Consider the following 17,909-nt stretch of genomic DNA (forward strand, 5'->3'; position numbering starts at 1 on the left):
TCCTGGCACATAGCCAACCCTTAATTACTATCACTTGTATAACATAAAACAAGTTTATTGAATGTTTAAACGTGACTTACGGTGGAAGAAATTTACATGCCAGTGCTTCAGGATCACTACACGTTCTAAAACAGGGAGTGGCACAAGGTTCGTATCTCCATTCACACATCCTCCTGTAAGGCACTACTGCCTGGATTTCTAGTGGAAAAAAATAAAGCTTAGATTATGTATATATTTTTAAATATATTTTATTGATCTTTTACAGAGAAGAAGGGAGAGGGATAGAGAGTTAGAAACATCGATCAGCTGCCTCCTGCATGCCCCCCACTGGGGATATGTCCACAACCAAGGTACATGCCCTTGACCGGAATCGAACCTGGGACCTTTTAGTCCGCATGCTGACACTCTATCCACTGAGCCAAACCGGTTAGGGCTAGATTATATATATTTTTAGGTGCATCTTGAAAAATAATGATTTGTGATAGTAATTCTTCCAGGGATTGATCCCCCTCTCCCTCTTTGACCACTAACGCTGTGGAAAAGGCAGGGCTAGGGTGAAGCATTGCAATTGGTTAAAGCTTCTCATACTCAGGTTGAATATCTAAATGTTTGTCTTTCAAATATTTTAAAAAGCAATGTTGGAAGAGGCCTAGGAAATTTTTTAATATTCTTCCTTTATGTTTAGTGGATTCCCATTGATTTACATTTCATAATAGTATTAAACACTTGTTCAGAATTTTATTTTTTACCAAGTAATTTTTCTATCATTATATTTTATCTTTATAACAACCGTGTTGAATAGGTATTATTTCCATTGTATTAATGAGAAGTTGGGGCACAGAGGAGCCAAGTAACTTGCCAAGTTCAAACAGTTAAAAAATGGCAAGACCAAAAACTGGTCACCTGACATCAAACCTAGGGAGAACACTCCATGTGTATTCTTCTCCCGGAACTTAGCACAGTACCTTGTACATGGTAAGTATTATCTGATAAAAAAATAAAAAATAATAATAATACATGCTTACAGTTATAAAACCTCCCTTGATTAAATATTTTTTTGTAAATTCTGCTAATACTCTCCCTTCATAGACCTCTCCTTCTGCAGCAGTCCAAAATTATCTCTGCAGAGCTCCATAAGAGAGAGAGTTCAGGTAACAGATTATGTTTCTTGGACTCTGGATACAGAACTCAATTCCATGGAATGGGAAGGAAAATAATACTTTTTGGAAGGCATCTATTCATATAAAGTTTAGCGTGACTGCTAGACCTGCATTACTGAGGTTGTGGGTCTGGGAGAGGATTGGTTCCAAGATGAGAGTAGACCCCTAGTGTTTCTTATGTTTAGGAAGCCCACAAAGATCCATTTCTGAGATTTTGATGACGCCATTGGCTATAGTTGTCCACAGATCAGGTGGAACTGCCGGGTCTAGTTCTAATGAAGCATATTTCTAGATTGGAGGGGATATATAGGTTTGTAAAATTTTGACTTTTAAGTAAATTCATGTAAAAAATATCACATCCTCCCTATTGAATGTTGCATAGGCATGTCTGTGGTTCTTTTTCTCATGAATACAGAAACCTTTCTTGAAGCTCAATTTGAATTACCTAAAATTCAAAGACTATCCAGGTATACAGAAATGTATCCACAACAGAAAAGGCCAATGACTACTTTTCTCATACTGACAAGGGTACGTTACACTGAAAGGGCGTGTGTGGGACAACCAAGACAGATAGCTAGCTCCTAGGTTTTGAAAATAAAGCATGAGATTTAAACATTGAATGAGGCAGTGAGGATTGCTCTCTGAAACTCAGAAAACGCAATGGCTATGGCTCTCTAAGGATCTCTAGAAATAAGATCAGGTTCCCTCGGAACCAGGGAAGTCTTCCAGAGGTCAGTGGAACCAGACACCCCAGTACTCAAAGGACAGAGATAAACATGTTGTCTTTATCGTTAAGAATCAGGTTATTGAGAAGTTGTCTTCTAGGAAACAAAAAGTAGATACAAACGCTAGACATCCGTGAGACACGGGTGAGCTCTATTTCTAAAGCCCAGACAGCATTGAAAGTAATAATTGGGTCAATAACTAAAAATAAATTATTCAAGGCTGTTGTAGGCAATTTACCAATTAACTTATGCTATACAATAACCCTATGAAGTAGGTATTATTATTTCCATATACTTATACTTCATTAAGAATGATTTAAAATTAAAAGCTGCCATTATGTAAATTATCTATTTACTCTCCCTTTGAAGACCTCAGGTAACACACCTTCTATGCTGAAGCTACTTGCATGTTTAAATTCTTCCGAATCATCGTATTTTGATGCTTTGACAGTAAAATCCGTGAGTGTGATGAAAAAGCCTTTCTTGCTGTATAACTCAAATGCACTGTAACCAGGAATCCACAGGCCCTGGTGGTGGAAAAATGTGGCTCTTCGATGAAACGCTGAATTCACCTGCCACAGTTTCAAACTAAGAGTGTCATTGTTGTGGACATAGAGAAAGTAGTTTGGCCTTTCAGCAGATTCCAAGGACACAAGTGCTGGTGCTGAAAGACAGAGCAGTGTATGTGACAAGCCCCGGGTTCTCTGGAGAAAGCAGATTATCAACACTGGCATTATAAAACGTACTTATAAAGTTGATGAAAACAAAGCTGCAAAATTGCCCTGCATTATTAATGCCATTCTTAAATATTTCAGAAATGAGCTCTAAGATATCTTAAGAAAAAAAATAGTATTTTAATGCACTGAATAACAGTGACAACTTTTATGAGTATTTGATGAGTTCTACTTTTTAAATAATTTATCATATCTTGGGGAGAGGGGAGATATATCAATTTTGGACCCCAGAATGTAAAATATCATACAAGTAATTAAATGATTAATTGGACACATATTTGTACTTGTAAACTTTAACATTTTCAAATGCATGAAATCTATAAATGGCTTCATTGACTAATAAAAAAGAATAAGAGAATAGAGAAACAGATCAATTTAGGCATGTCATTGTGTTTCAATATCACTGGGTTCTTAATGAGCAAATGTTCTTTCAAGTTACATGACTGCATTAAGAAAAAATTAGATCAACATTATGGTCTATTCCCAGTAGATGATTAAATTGCTAATGAACAACTACAAAGCATTTGAGAAGTATAATCCTTTTTTATATAGACTTAAAAGTTTCCCTTATATTTGCAAAACCCATAATATAAACATGCTTTTAAATTAAGATTTTAGGTTTAATTTTTAGACCTTAATATTTTTAGGCAACTTACTGAATGGGAGAAGATATTTGCAAATTATATATTTGATAAGAGGTCTTAGTTTAAACCCATTAGGATTTTTCTATTAAAAACATGTTATTGCAAATTGTACAATTCAAAACTCTCTCTAAAAGTCAATATATCTTTCCAAAGACTTTTGTTGTGTCCTAAAACTTTCAAGTCCCTTTGTTGAGCCTGAAAGATGCAAATAATAATAAAAGAAATCTTTTTAAGAGAAAAATATATACATTAAAACTTAGGTGTTTTCAAAGAGTTAAAAAAAACTAAGGAACTCTTTTTATAAGAAAAAGGCAATTTATTCTAATTGGAGAATCAGGAGATTTCTCAGGATAAGTGAAATTTAAGTTGGATTTATTCATTCAATAAACATTTCCTAAGCTTATAAATACATGATGCATGTCTGGTATAGTAACAATGTAGCCTGGGCCTCACAGATCAGAAGAAGACAATAACTACCAGACAGGTTCCAGCAGATACACCCAGTGTAGATCAGTAAATGTGGGGGCAGCACCAAGACACACAAGGGCACGTGAGGATAACAAGTGGTCCCAATGACTCTCTCCGCTCTGATTTATGTTCTTACTATTTAACAACTTTGATATCAAATCACATTTTTTTTCTTTTTCTTTAACATTAAAATATTTCAGATGTTAGCTATGAGTGGACTGTTTTTAAAAAAATTCAAATTAAGTTCAGTGATTAATACTATAAAAATTTAAGCTGTGCTTTATTTAGGACACAAAAAACTCAAAAAATTATAATTCTAACATATATATGCCAACAGATAAACAAAAGAAATTATTTTATACACAAAAGAGGTAGATGGTTTATGTACCAGCATCTTATTTTATATTCTCTGGGACACCTAGAAAAAATGCCATAAACATATTAGATCCCAAATTAATATTTAGTGAATAAATAATTGAAAAAATGTAAATAGAAAACAAAAATCATATTTTCAATTGGAAATTATACTTACATGATGCCTTCTCTTTGAAAAGACCTGGAGTGATCATAAAAATAAAAAATAAATCACCTTGAGTTCCAATTCTTGACAAAGGGAAAATGCTTCTACTGGTTATATTGGCCCCCAAAACAAGGCCACTCTGCCCATAACTTGCCAGCATATATGGACCTTCTCCAAGCCCTATTTAAATACAAGTAAGAGAATTATAAATTGGCATAGAATTTTTACATTTTAAGCTATCATTTCAATGGGATAAATTTTAATAACAAAAGCTACTCCAAAACTTACTGCACACTTAAACATTAGTCACTAATAAAATAGCTGAACTCTTTATAAAAATATATACTATAATTATTTGGAATATATATATATATATATATACACATCGTTATGTAATTTAGAATATATATACACATGGATATGTATATTTCTGCACCTCAAATTTTCCCACTTATGTGAAGAATTTTGTCTAGTTAACCTTCCACGCTAATATTCCAAGATCTAATCTACTCTCAATAAGCAGAAATTTATTTATCCATCAATAGCCAGGTATTCTGATAGTCTTCTAAAAATAATTTCTCCCTAATAGGTTACATTGCATGATAACAGAATTCACAGACGTGATATACAATATTTTGCTGTTCTAGGAATTATTGAATTTCACCAGTGAGGCATGTCTATAAAAAAGAAAATAATGAAGAAAATAGATCCAGAGACATGGAAGCATAGAACAGATTGACAAATCTCGAGGACGATGGTAGAGAGATTAACCAAAGAACTTATCTGTATATATGCATAACCCATGGACACGGACAATAGGGCAGTAGGCTTTGGGGGGAGGGAGTTGTGTGGAGGGAGTCAATGGAAAGAGAAAAGGGGGACATCTTAATACTTTCAACAATAAAGATAAATTTAAAAAAATGAAGATGAAGCTCAACAGAGAAATCAAAGATCTTTTTATTTAATGCTATCATTTTCCATACACTTAAATAGTTCCATATAAAATAGAAAATATTTGCTATAGTTTGTATAGAACCAAACCTGAAGCTCAATCCGAAAAATTCTTCTGCAAATTTAATCTTATAAACAGAAGAATATATATTGTAAATAAGTTTGTTAATATTTAAAAATATGAATGAGTTAGATTTTATGATAATAAGATCAAATTAACTTTAACCCAATCCTATGTGAAGTTTATTCTGAATCATCAAAATTAAGTTAAAAATTATCAGCAGTATACCTTTTACAGACATATGTGTATTTTATGTTATAAGTTATGCAAAATGCTAATATATATGTAGCATGTGGTATCAAAAAAATTTAATCTGGTTACTCTCATCACATTTCACTTTCATTCTATTCTCTAATTTTTAATCTCAAGGACAATTTTCCTTTCTCAGCCTACTGTTAAGATGGAGGGAAGAAAATATTTAAAGAAATCCAAGGACAAGGTTGTTTCCCTTTCAGAATGAAGACCAGACCTGAGAGAAGAAAAGAAAATCATTGGATTAGAGGGTCAAAATCTTTCAAGTAGAAAGGAGAGCAAGAACCAAAATTTTCACCATTAGGACCAGGAGAAGAGGCAGGTCTCATAGAATAAGTTATCTTCAAGCGTTGTCCCCTCCACTGACTCATCAGCTGGGACACCTTGCCTTTGAACTGCTGGGGACACTTATAAGCCATGAGGAAAAGAGCTTTCTAAGGGACTTGACACGTTGGGCGGAGAGGAGACTTGAAAGAACTTTGCCCCCACACCAAGACAGAGCTGAGCAGGGGCAGTGGAGAATTTCTGAGCAGTGCACACCCCACTGCTGTTACAATGTACAGTGTTTCTCTATGGGCCCAAGTCAATAAAAACCAAAGAAAAATAAATCTTTAGTCTGCACCACCTACTGAATTGTTTTCTAGGAAAGATGAGAACAACATAAACTTCCAAGATGTGATATCCTTCAATTTATAAATATGTCAATTTGTATAAATACAGGGGCAGGTAAAAGTAGGTTAGCAATAATAAAAGATAGATAGATAGATAATAGATAGATGATAGATAGATAATACAAGAACAAATTCTGTGTTTCAAGTACTCACAACTGCAAACCTACTTTTGCCCACCCCTCTATGTAAATAATGTACAAATGAGTAAATAAATATGTATATTATAATGAGATACAATTTAAAATGAAGAAGACATATACAACTACAACTTAAGGGTTTGAAGACCCTGATGGATATTCAACATAAGAATAGGGAAAAGGCCCGGCCGATATGGCTCAATGGTTGAGCATGGACCCATGAACCAGGGCACATGCCCAGGTTGCAGGCTCAATCCCCAGTAGGAGGTGTGCAGGAGGCAGCTGATGGATGATTCTCTCTCATCATTGATGTTTCTATCTCTTTCTCCCTCTCTCCCTTCCTCTCTGAAATCAATAAAAAAATATATATATTTTAAAATGAATAGGAAAAAGGAAATAGACAAATGAACAAAATCTCTGCCCTACTGCACAAGTCCCTTGCTACAGCAGTCTGAAGAGATAACTGCCACCTGAGAAATCCTTTTGTATAAAAATCAAACGCTCCTGAGTTGACTCTCAGTTGATTGATATCTTGTGTCTGGATTGATTTCATGCATTTCACCAACAATTGAGAGACATAAGTCATTGACTTCATCATTAATTTTCTGCAGGAAGAAGAATAATTTCACCACCTACCAAAAGCAATCATTTCCTGCAGTGATTTTTTAAACATAGTATTAAGCATGTCCTATCAAGAAAACACTGAACATAAAGTGTGTACAACAGTTTTTTAGTGGAGTTGTGAAGTCCTTACTCATTTATGGCAATAACAATAAAATATTTATATTTTAGTAAATGCCATAAAATGAACATGAAGATAGTATATACAGTCTTTGTGTTAAAGATTATTGAAATAATCTCAGCTGTAACCTCTTAATTCATCTGCTTTTTAAAAAAATTTTCCTGTAACAGAACCACAATTATTTATTTCTGCATGTCTTAATAATAATTAAGAATTTTAATAAGATAGTTTCCATGGTGTGATAAGTAAATAGAGAAGTATGTCAGCTATGAATACCCAAAGAAGAGTAGGCAAATTTACAATAGCTCTGAAATCATTTGAGATGAAAAAAATTAAGAATAATCATTTTAAATTATTGATGTGGAGTATGGGTGTGTTTTAAATCCTGAACAGGAAATATTTTTTTTAACTATCACAGAATATTCTTAATGTTTGATTGTTTACTCTTTCAAACTTCCATAACTGTATGTAAACAACCAAACACTAAAATATTTATTTTCTTTTTAATTTAGCATCTCTATTTCTCTAAAATTTTCTGTTCTCCTTTGTATTGTAGTTGACAACTTCTCTCTGGCTCAATAAAGCACCAAAAATGCCTTTGATTGGTTGCTTAGTTGTGGTTGTTTTTGAGTGGCTTAGTGTTTCCTACAACTATTACTCTATTCTTTCCACCATGGGTTCATATTTTGTCCAGTCACTGACAAAATAGACCCTCCTGGATCATTGTACTTTTCTGAAATTAGTGTTAAGTGGCTGCGCCTTCCTCATTAAACAGGTTTGACAAAAAGCAGGCTCCAATCTGCCAACCTCTGGTGCTTTCACTGAGAATATAATTTTGTCTCAGAGCTTCCATAACTTAGTAACAGCCAGCACCATCTGCTAGACTTCTTACTGCAAATGTGGATGCTTTTTGGAGCTAGGAGATTTTCATTATTATTATTATTAAATTAATATGTTCTCATTCTTATAATATTTTAATAATTATTTGTGCCCTAACTTATGACTATACAAATTCCTTCTATTATTATTATTGTTATTACATCTATAATTTGTTTCTCTTTTCTACAACATAATAAAAGTTTGCATAATGTTCATTTTTATACCTAATGGTAAAAGGTATGCATTTGGTCTATGTCTCTCCTTCATTTTACCAAAAAAATTAGCTAAGTTCACTCATTCACTTATTCATATCATTCAAAAACTATTGAGGGCCTCCTATGTGCTGAGAAGATGGTAATACCCTCTTTTTATTTTCCAGGGAATAAATTTTAACACAAATACTTAGAAATTTAGATACATTTCAGAAGGCAAAGGCTTTTATTTAATTACAAACCAAATTATGAACTACTCATACTTTGTTCCAGCAAAGTTGTCCAAAAACTTTTAATCTGAAGATACATTTAATACAATACTATAGTGATATTCTTTAACTGTCACATACCTTCATTGAGATAGTCACAATCATGTGCTAAAAGAAAAAAAAAGAAGAAATATTAAACTACATAGGAATCTGACCACTTACCTAAATGTGTGCAAGATATTGCCATGTGTTTATCAATGACCAAGCAAAAGAACACTGAAGTGACATCATTGTATAAAGTCTTCAGCAGACTAACCATCTACACAAGTACATAATAAGTTTAGAGTCAAATTTAAAAGCAATTCAAAATGATGTTTTAAAAAATATGTTTCTTATAATCAGAACAGAGAAACTTCATAGCCATCAGAGGAATAGAGGAATAAACACCTTACCTGAGAATGGCATATAAATAAATTATAGTTCACATGTTGAAGTGACAACAGTCAAACACAGAACAGAAAACGTTATCTCAAATGTTTCTGTTTGTAATTGCTTTAGCTGTACTAAAATCTATCTGCATTGTCAAAGGAATATACAGTTTAGTCATCTTAAAGCTATTCTATTTCCATGAGTTCTATGGTATTAGTTCTATGAGAAGACAATTAACATGATCTCCTTATGACGTTCCCACCGAATGATGATGTTCTAAGTGGGATACTCACCACAAACAGTAGAGGATCTCCAGTGGACCGATACCCCTTCCTGACAACACTTATACGCATACGCTGCTACGCTTGTGCACAAGCATTCACAGTCCCCACCGAGATTACAGTTACAAGTGTCTTCATGGCAATTTTTGGCAAAAGAAGTAACATCAATCTGAAAAGTGAGGCAAAAATCAATCAATTTCAGTAGCTACTAACTATAATTGAGGAAAATTCTAAGGAAAAACTAACTGGTTGATTTATAAAATTTGATATTATCAGCTTATCACTGGCACCTAGAGAGTCCTCAATATCTCAAACCTCTATAGTGCTCACAGGAGACAGAAATTGATTAGGCAAATGTAAGATCAAAGAACTAGCAAAACATGTCATGAGATTAACATACCAATACAATTTCAACATATGCACATGGCATTTAAAAAGTTCTGTTACCCAGGGTACTTTTACTTGACTTTTATGGATATCTTAAGCAATTACATTTCTAAATAAGTTACATTCCATCTTGTGATGTACTTCTAAAACCATTTTAAATGTGCTCCTAGAAATACTTTTAAACTATACTAGGGGTTGAGGAAGAGCATGCCTATTTGCAATATTCTCTGAAGAAAAACAAATGCAGCTTTGATCAATCTTTTATGGCTTTGATGATGTATGCAAAGAAATGCTTCATAAACGAGTAGAGATTCTTGCAAATGTGTGCTGTTAAATAAGATGGTGTGGGGAGAGAGTAAATCAACTAAATGCATCACTTTTACAGAAAAAACAAACTACCAAATTTGTCTTCCTAACCATGGGTAGCTAAACTTTTTGTCTCAATGTTATAAATGCAACGGTACCCATTCAAATGTGAAGATTAGTAAAGTATTCATTTACCACATTGCGACAAGGAGCAAAAACATCGCTGTACAAAATGGAGCATTCTTTCTTGGCATAAGGAAATTTGTTCTGATGTGCCTCACAGGGTTTAAATAATTCATGTGCGTTTTCACACTGCGGAAAATGTTAAGGAAGAAAAGGAAGTTTTTAGGGGTGATCTGTGAAGCAGGAACCAGAGTAACCAATGCTGACTGCATCCATGACAAACACAGCTAATATATCCTCATTCTGCCAGACAGGCTTTACCTAAAGCACAGTGCTCAGCCAGCTCAATGTTCATAGCATGCATTATTTTTTAAAACAACCAAACATACTATTAAAATCATAGGAGTGTTTGGGTGGGGCAGGGGAGGTAAGAGATCAACCGAAGGACTTGTATGCATGCATATAAGCATAACCCATGGACACAAGACACTGGGGGATTGGGGTGAGGGTATGTGCTGGGGGATAGGGGAGGTCGGGGGAAGGTCAATGGGGAAAGAAAAAAAAGGAGACATATGTACTACTATCTGCAATACTTTAAACAATAAAATAAAATTAAAAATAAAATAAAATCATAGGACTACTAGAGACAGGAGAGGTAAATAATTTTCCAATTGTCTTAAATGCGGCATTTAAATGATTAAGATCATTACATGAGCAAAGCATTCTCTTCCCTTTAATTTTCACCTCTTTCATTTCTGTCTCATGCCATCCTCTGAGGAGTTGTACATGCTCCTGTCAGCAGGCTCACTGCACAGATACTCAGCAATGTGTCTCAGCCTCTTCTAATCTACATCCCTGACACCGCCCCGGGCAAGGTCATCAATGGTCTCTTCATTGCTAAACATAAAGGCAGTTCCGCCGTCTTCGTCTCACTTGACCTTTGTTGCCACCTTTGATTCTGTTTATTACTTTGCCCTTTTTAAATGTCTCTCCTCATTTGATTTTGGTGGCACCATTTTCTGGGGGGTTTCCTCATTGGCTGCTACTCCCCATTCTCCTTCACCCTTCCTTCTTTGAACACCTTGACCTTCCAACTCCTCTTTTCCACATTCTTTCATTTCTCGTGGCTTCAACACCCTGAATACACTTGTAACTGCCAAATCTATTTCCGGCCTGGATCTCTTTACTGAATCTAAAAACTGGGCATCTTCACAAAAATATCTCTGTCACTTCCCTCCCACCATATCCGAACCTACTTATCTCTGCACCATTGTCCTGTGCTCACCGTCCCCTACCACCCACTCTCCACTCTGTCCTGCCTCGGAGAAGAGTACCCTCATCTATCCAATAAGCCACGAAGACAGAAGACTACTTTCTTGAATTCTCCAGACTCATCCTTCCTAATATAATCTTTCATAATATTTGTCTAATACACAAATAATTTAACCTCCTTCAGCCTCAGTTTCTCCAGTTATAACATGAAGACAATGCCTGTTACATTGCATGGTAGTCACAAGAATTATATGAAAAGACAAATGTGAAAGCTTTGTCCAATGTGAGTTACTATGCGAATATTACATAAAAATAGTATTACCTAAAGAAATGTTCCCATAAGAATAAAATTATTTAGTTCTAAGATATATATTCAACTTACCTGTCCTAATGCCCAGCTATCTCCAAACACCTGGGCATTTCTCACTTCTATGTTATTAGATGTGGTCATGTCATTTGAAGTACATTTGTCAAAGTTTCCACATAAGCCTGATATTTTGTTCTAAAATAAAAGAAAATTACTAAAAAAACATTCTATATTCACTTTAACATTTAAGGAAACATAGTAACTAAAATATTTTAAATATTTAAGATAGACATTTTAAGAATTTCTTCAATAACCATTTACAATATGTTTCAAAAAGGTGGAGTTTCATACCTAGCTAATTATATTTAACAATTATTTTTAAATTCTCAAAAATGTTCTACCATCCCCCAAATTTTTATCTTTCCACACTTACCAATGTTTTAGCATTGATGAACCCAATAGAATAAGTAACTTGGAAAAGAATAATACAAACATTACACTTGTGTGTATTCATATTTACATAAAATTTTAATGATGAAAGCTCCACCTCCTGACATATTTAAGGTTTTGTAGCACTATAAATGTTGAAACAATAAAATAATTTATTTTTCTTCCTATTAGGCTGAAAAGCCAAAACATTAAAAATATAAGAAAAAATTAACTTTAATATTCCTATATCATGCCATCAAGAGATACAATGACTAAAATCTAAATTTTACCTAATGTTATAAAAATCATTATGGGTGAAATTATTATTGAAAGTACCATATGGATTATTCACATCAACAATACCCACTGCATTTACAAATAATGTGTAAAATTTTACTCTGAGGGAAAGGAGATGGACTAAGAATACAGGGAAGAATTTTTCATAAACCATGGAAATCCTCCTTAAAATTTTAAAAATTAAGCAAACTGAACTTTCTTGGTCTGCTGAAGGGTGGACTGTAGCCCTTCATTAATGATGAAGCAGATTGTCCATGTCTTCAGCAAGGCTGACAATAACCCTAGGATTACAGCTGCCAGGCCATTGCTGACCACAGTGTCTCTGCTCTCAGAAGCCACTACGTTTATCTAAAGACTGGACAATCCACCGTTGGGGGCAGGGCAGGGTGGGGGTGGGGGAGGGGGGGGAGGAGAAAACAAAATGGTTAATTTGTTTCCAGGAAGTAGGGAAAGGAGGATACATGATGAAAAATGGCAGAGGAAAATAGTTAAAGACATATGACCATTATGAAATTATGTCAACTTCATTAAAGAAATGCAAGAAACCAGCAAACACCAAGGAATAGATTTGGGGGCTTTCTCTCACTTAAGAAAAAAAAATGACTTCAATGTACAATCATATCTTAAATTTACAACATATTAAAATATTTTTAAATATGTATATTTTTATAGTTTTATGAGGATATGTTGTTAACCATTTTTTCCGTATTTACCACAAATTATATCCATGTCTCAATTTCAATTTCAGATAATCTGAATTCTTATAAATACATCAATATGTCAAAAACAATATATAAATTTAAACTACTTAAATAAAATTTTAAATATTTAAAATAATAAACATTTAATCATGTTTAATAAAATATGTAATAGAAGACAATGTTTAAAACAACTTAAATATAATTACCAAAATGGTAAGCATCCAAGATTGAATAGTAAATCATGAATGGATAAAACAAACTAGTACATCTATACAACAGAATACTACTCAGTAGACTAAAGGAACAAACTATTAATTCATTCAACAATATAAATGAATCTTAAATGTATTTTGTCAAATCAAAGAAGCCAGACCCAAAAGATTACAGACTGCATGATTTCATTTATATTATATTATATCTGGAAAAAGCAAAACTCTAGGAATGGAAAATAGATCAGTGGTAGCCAAAGCTTAGGGAATAGAGGTAGGAGTTGGCAGTAAAGAGCCAACCTGGGAGAAATTCTGGAGTTGATGGATTTGCTTTATATAAGACTGTGGTGGTAGATATATAACGCCAGGTGTTTGTTAAAATCTGTACAATTGTAAATCATAAGAGTAGTTGTTTTTTTTTTACTTTTTAAAAATAATTTAACTATATATAAATTTAAAAATAGATCCAGAATATGGAGGGAAAGATGGAGTGCAGGTTGTAACTAATGAATCAAACTGTATTACAAACATATCACAAAACCATGCTGAAGGGGGTGGGAAGAAAGAAGCTGACCTAAGTAGTTTTGGAAAACTGGATACTGTAAGGTTAAAGACAAAAAGAACTGTATACAATGATATACTTTAGTTGGTAAAGTGGTTCTTCACTGAAATATGAGTTAGTAATTCTGAAAATATAACCCATTTCTTTAAAAAAGACATTAATCATTTTATTTCCACAAAACATTAAAAGGTGCATATAATTTCATATTTTGCATCTCATTTGTATTGACCTACCAAGTAGGTTGACCTACCTTCCACTGTGGTCCAATTTTGATATGAATGGTTGTCTTTTTATCCCAAAGAATAGTGATATCTTTGTCTGGAAAGTATACCACCATGTAGTAACCTGCCTTCCAAAGCTGGTATGTAGGTTCATTTTCCAGAAAAAAACCTGATCGTTTCTTTAGAAATAATAATAATGATTTTAAAAAAGTAAATTCATTGTTCTCAAACTGTAAACATTAAATTAGTATTTACTAATAAGTATCTATATACTAGTATTTTTGCTCAGCCCTTTTTTTCTGAATTCTATAGTAAAAGACAAAACAAATGCATAAAATAGGAAACACATAAAATTGGTTATGAGACACAAACTGCTGAATGGGCTCAACGTGGATAAATGAGCCAAAAGGGAAAGGTATTTCAGTTATAGAAAAAAGCATGACCAAGAGCATGGACATAGAATAAATTAAGACAATATACCAACTGACTCAGAAATTCTATATTGACGATGAATAAATATGATGAGTGCTAAAAATATATTACTTTACCTACAAACATACATAATTGGAAAATAAAAGCATAAAGTGTGTGTATGTATATGTACACACACACACAAATATGAAAGAGTGAGAAAGAGAAAATGGGGACTGAGGAAGGCTTCTTGCAAGGGGTGGATTACGAACTGATCTGCAAGAGGCCATACATAGAAATTACAGAGGGCCAGAAATGAGGATGCAGAAAGAAATTATTCCAAGCCAAAGGAATCACCTGAATAGGAACTTAGAGGCAGGGAAGTTCAAGATTTGGTCAGGACTAAGGAGAGCACCAAAGGATAGAGCATGGATTCTGGGACAAGCGTAACCTGAGACCCTTTGCAGCCTCATTTCCCATAGGACAAGGGCTGTTATTCCATGGACAAATTGTACTGAATAGAGGCTTTTGAAGAGGAAAGTGACAGATCATATTTGTATATTTAAAAAAAATGTTTCATGTTAGGGAGGATAACAGTAGGAAGAAACTAGAGATGGAACACATTGGGAAAATTTAGTGCCCTTAGCCTCTGCAGAGGTTCTCAACCTGTGGGTCGCGAACAATGAAAATACATCCTGTGTATCAGATATTTACATTACGATTCATAACAGTAGCAAAATTAGAGTTATGAAGTAGCAACGAAAATAATTTTATGGTTGGGGGTCACCACATGAAGAACTGTATTAAAGGGTCACAGCATTAGGAAGGTTGAGGACCACTGCGAGTCTAGTGAGAATATGCAGTGATCTTTATGAACAGGGTCTATTCCCTATAAAAGATTACACTGAATCTGACATTGAAAATAACTCATCTAATAATTTCAAAATTACATGGTTACATCAAATTAAGTAAGACAAATATTTCCAGAGCAAAATAAAAATTATGAAGGAGATATGCAATCTTTTGATTATTTATTATTCTCACCCCCAAGTAATAACAAAAGCATACTTTAGAAATACTACACCATGGTAAACACTTATAAATATTCCATAGGACAGATTAAATAAACTTAATCATATCCATAAGAGTTTTTAGTCTCTTAGATGAAGTTCATACTTAATAAGTGTTCAGTGTATTGGATATAACAGTAGATACTGTGTAACCTATATATTGTTAATGGATTTTACCTAACCTCATTTCTTTCTACTCCCAAGTGCCAAGATGAAGTTAGGGGCAAGGCCCTGGGTGCCTCTGAGGGTCTGAACTCAACATGGGAGTATCCTTGTGCCCAAGTGAGAAAGGCATCTATATATACATCTATATATATAAAAGCCTAAGTGACCAAACAACCGAATGACCGGTTGACTGGACGCTATGATGCACACTGACCACCAGGGGGCAGACGCTCAATGCAGGAGCTCCCCCTGGTGGTCAGTGCACTCCCACAGTGGGAGCGCCACTCAGCTGATCGATGGATGCCAGATACTGGGCTCATGGCTGGCAAGTGCAGCTACAGAGGCACAAGCCTCTCTCCATGGCAGCGCTACCTAGTGGTGGTGGCAGGCGCAGCGGGGCCAGGATGAGTGGGAGGGACATAGCGCCTGGCTCGGGCTCAGGCTCCTCCCAGGCCACCTGCCGCTTCGCACTACTACATCCCTCGGGGGATCCCAGATTGCAAGAGGGCTCAGGCCAAGCTGAGGGACCCCACCAATGCACGAATCCATGCACCAGGCCTCTTGATGAATAATAAAAGGAAAAAATACCATGATAGGTCAAGGGAAAACTACAAGAGAAAGTAAAACATGTTCCTGCTTTGACCATGGGCCCGCATTTTCATTTTTCATTAGGCTCATAAAATGTGTAGCCTGCCCTGGCCCCCAGTCAATCTCTGCCATAAACCTATTTCTATTGTTTTGATTACACTTTTCAGTACCTTTCTGCTATCTGATTTGTTTGCAGTTTTAGTGTCTGTCTTCCCCTCAGTTGATTGTCAGCTCCTTGAAAAATGTACTTTGTCAACTCATGGCAGTATCTTCAGCTTCTAGATCAAGCCCTGATTCATTAATTTTTAGCACCTTCCTGTATTGGCCTGTTCATGAGTCTCACCTTCCAGCCTGATCAGCAACAAGTAAAGCATCTAATGGCTTATGGCTCCATTTCAATCATGAGATTCGCTTCCGAAAATCTTCCTATTAAAGTTCCTTGACCGACTGACATATCATTAGAACATAAAATGAATTTTTGGATAAGGCAACTTATTAGACTTCCTTCAGGTTGGTTCTGCATTAATTATCCTGATGTAAAAGTACATCTTCTCTATTTGCCTGCAGGACAGTTTTTATTAGACAGGACAGGTTACTACCACACAACAATCGTCTCTGATCAAAAGGAGATGCACATTCCTTTTGTTTCAGATTAGGAAGGAAGAATGCTTCTCCGAGAGCATGGTATTATGAATTGCCCAAAATAGAGAACTCCACTTTAGGTGAGAATCACAGCACTTTACACTAACTCTAGTGATGTTATAAATGTAAAGAATTAACCCTGGCTGGTGTGGCTCACTTGGTTGGAGCATTGTCCTGTATACCAAAAGGTGATAGGTTCCATCCTCAGTCAGGGAAAGTATGAGAAGCAAATGAATGATGTTTCTCTCCCCTTCTCTCTCTCTTTCTTGCTCTCTCTAAGTTCAATTAGAAAGTAAAAATAAAAATAAATGTGAGGAATTACAACTTTTAAAGTACAGGTTAAATTTGTAAAATGTTTATATCTTACATCTATAATAATAAAAGGGTAATATGCTAATTAACCGGATGTCCTTCCGGGCGTCATTCCAGACAAAGCCGGGGCTGGAGGGAAGCCAGCCTGGGTCCTGGGTGCCTGCGGGTGTCCAGAGGGAAGCCAGCCTGGGTCCTGGGTGCCTGCGGGTGTCCAGAGGGAAGCCAGCCTGGGTCCCGGGTGCCAGAGGGAAGCTGGTGCCGGCAGCCAGGGGAAGGAAGGCCTACTCTTGCACGGATTTTGTGCATCAGGCCTCTAGTTTTTAATAAAAGTAGAAATGAGCATTTATTGGGGGATAAAAAGAGGTTTATTTTCTTTGGCTAGATGAGCAATTCATTTGCCTTAAAGTAAATGGTACTTATTTTCACTTTTGATGTTCAAGAACAATATTAGTGGGGGATTTTTTTTATGGTCAAATTATCTTTATGACCTTTCCTCATCACCTGCCTATGGGTGAAAATTGGATTTGAAAATTACACAGAGCTGTAATTACCACTTCAAAAATGTGTTAAACTGTCTTTATAAAGCATTATTTTCTCTTCAGGTTTCTTTTTTTTTTTTTTTGACACATCCTTGTTCTTAGAGAGAACCTTCATCTATAAATGAATATCTAGTTGATGGTTATAGCAAACTGTAGTAATTACTACAAAAGGATGTCAACATGATTATAGAAACTCTGTTTTGTCCAAAGCTTGAGTGCTGCCTGGCTGGTCTCAATGTCTCAATGTTTCTGACTGAGATGTAAGCTATGTTCTAGGGGAGGGGTGGGGAACC

At 35.0% G+C, this 17,909-nt stretch overlaps 1 protein-coding gene across 2 annotated transcripts in view; it reads right to left on the bottom strand.

Moving 5' to 3' along the window:
• OTOGL (otogelin like) overlaps positions 1–17,909 on the bottom strand; it is a 144,294-nt gene that overhangs the window by 48,138 nt on the left and 78,247 nt on the right. For both annotated transcript variants that reach the window (XM_070407618.1, XM_070407617.1), the window contains 8 exons: positions 13,919–14,068; positions 11,546–11,665; positions 9,964–10,080; positions 9,088–9,244; positions 8,507–8,533; positions 4,264–4,431; positions 2,271–2,549; positions 81–198 (listed from right to left, as the gene is read on the bottom strand). In XM_070407618.1, coding sequence (XP_070263719.1) covers positions 81–198; positions 2,271–2,549; positions 4,264–4,431; positions 8,507–8,533; positions 9,088–9,244; positions 9,964–10,080; positions 11,546–11,665; positions 13,919–14,068 — 1,136 coding nt within the window. The remainder of the gene's footprint in view (positions 1–80; positions 199–2,270; positions 2,550–4,263; positions 4,432–8,506; positions 8,534–9,087; positions 9,245–9,963; positions 10,081–11,545; positions 11,666–13,918; positions 14,069–17,909) is intronic.

Source organism: Myotis yumanensis, unplaced genomic scaffold, assembly GCF_028538775.1.
Source record: "Myotis yumanensis isolate MYYU_CA2020_CCGP unplaced genomic scaffold, mMyoYum1.0.hap1 SCAF_3, whole genome shotgun sequence".
Taxonomy (NCBI): domain Eukaryota; kingdom Metazoa; phylum Chordata; class Mammalia; order Chiroptera; family Vespertilionidae; genus Myotis; species Myotis yumanensis.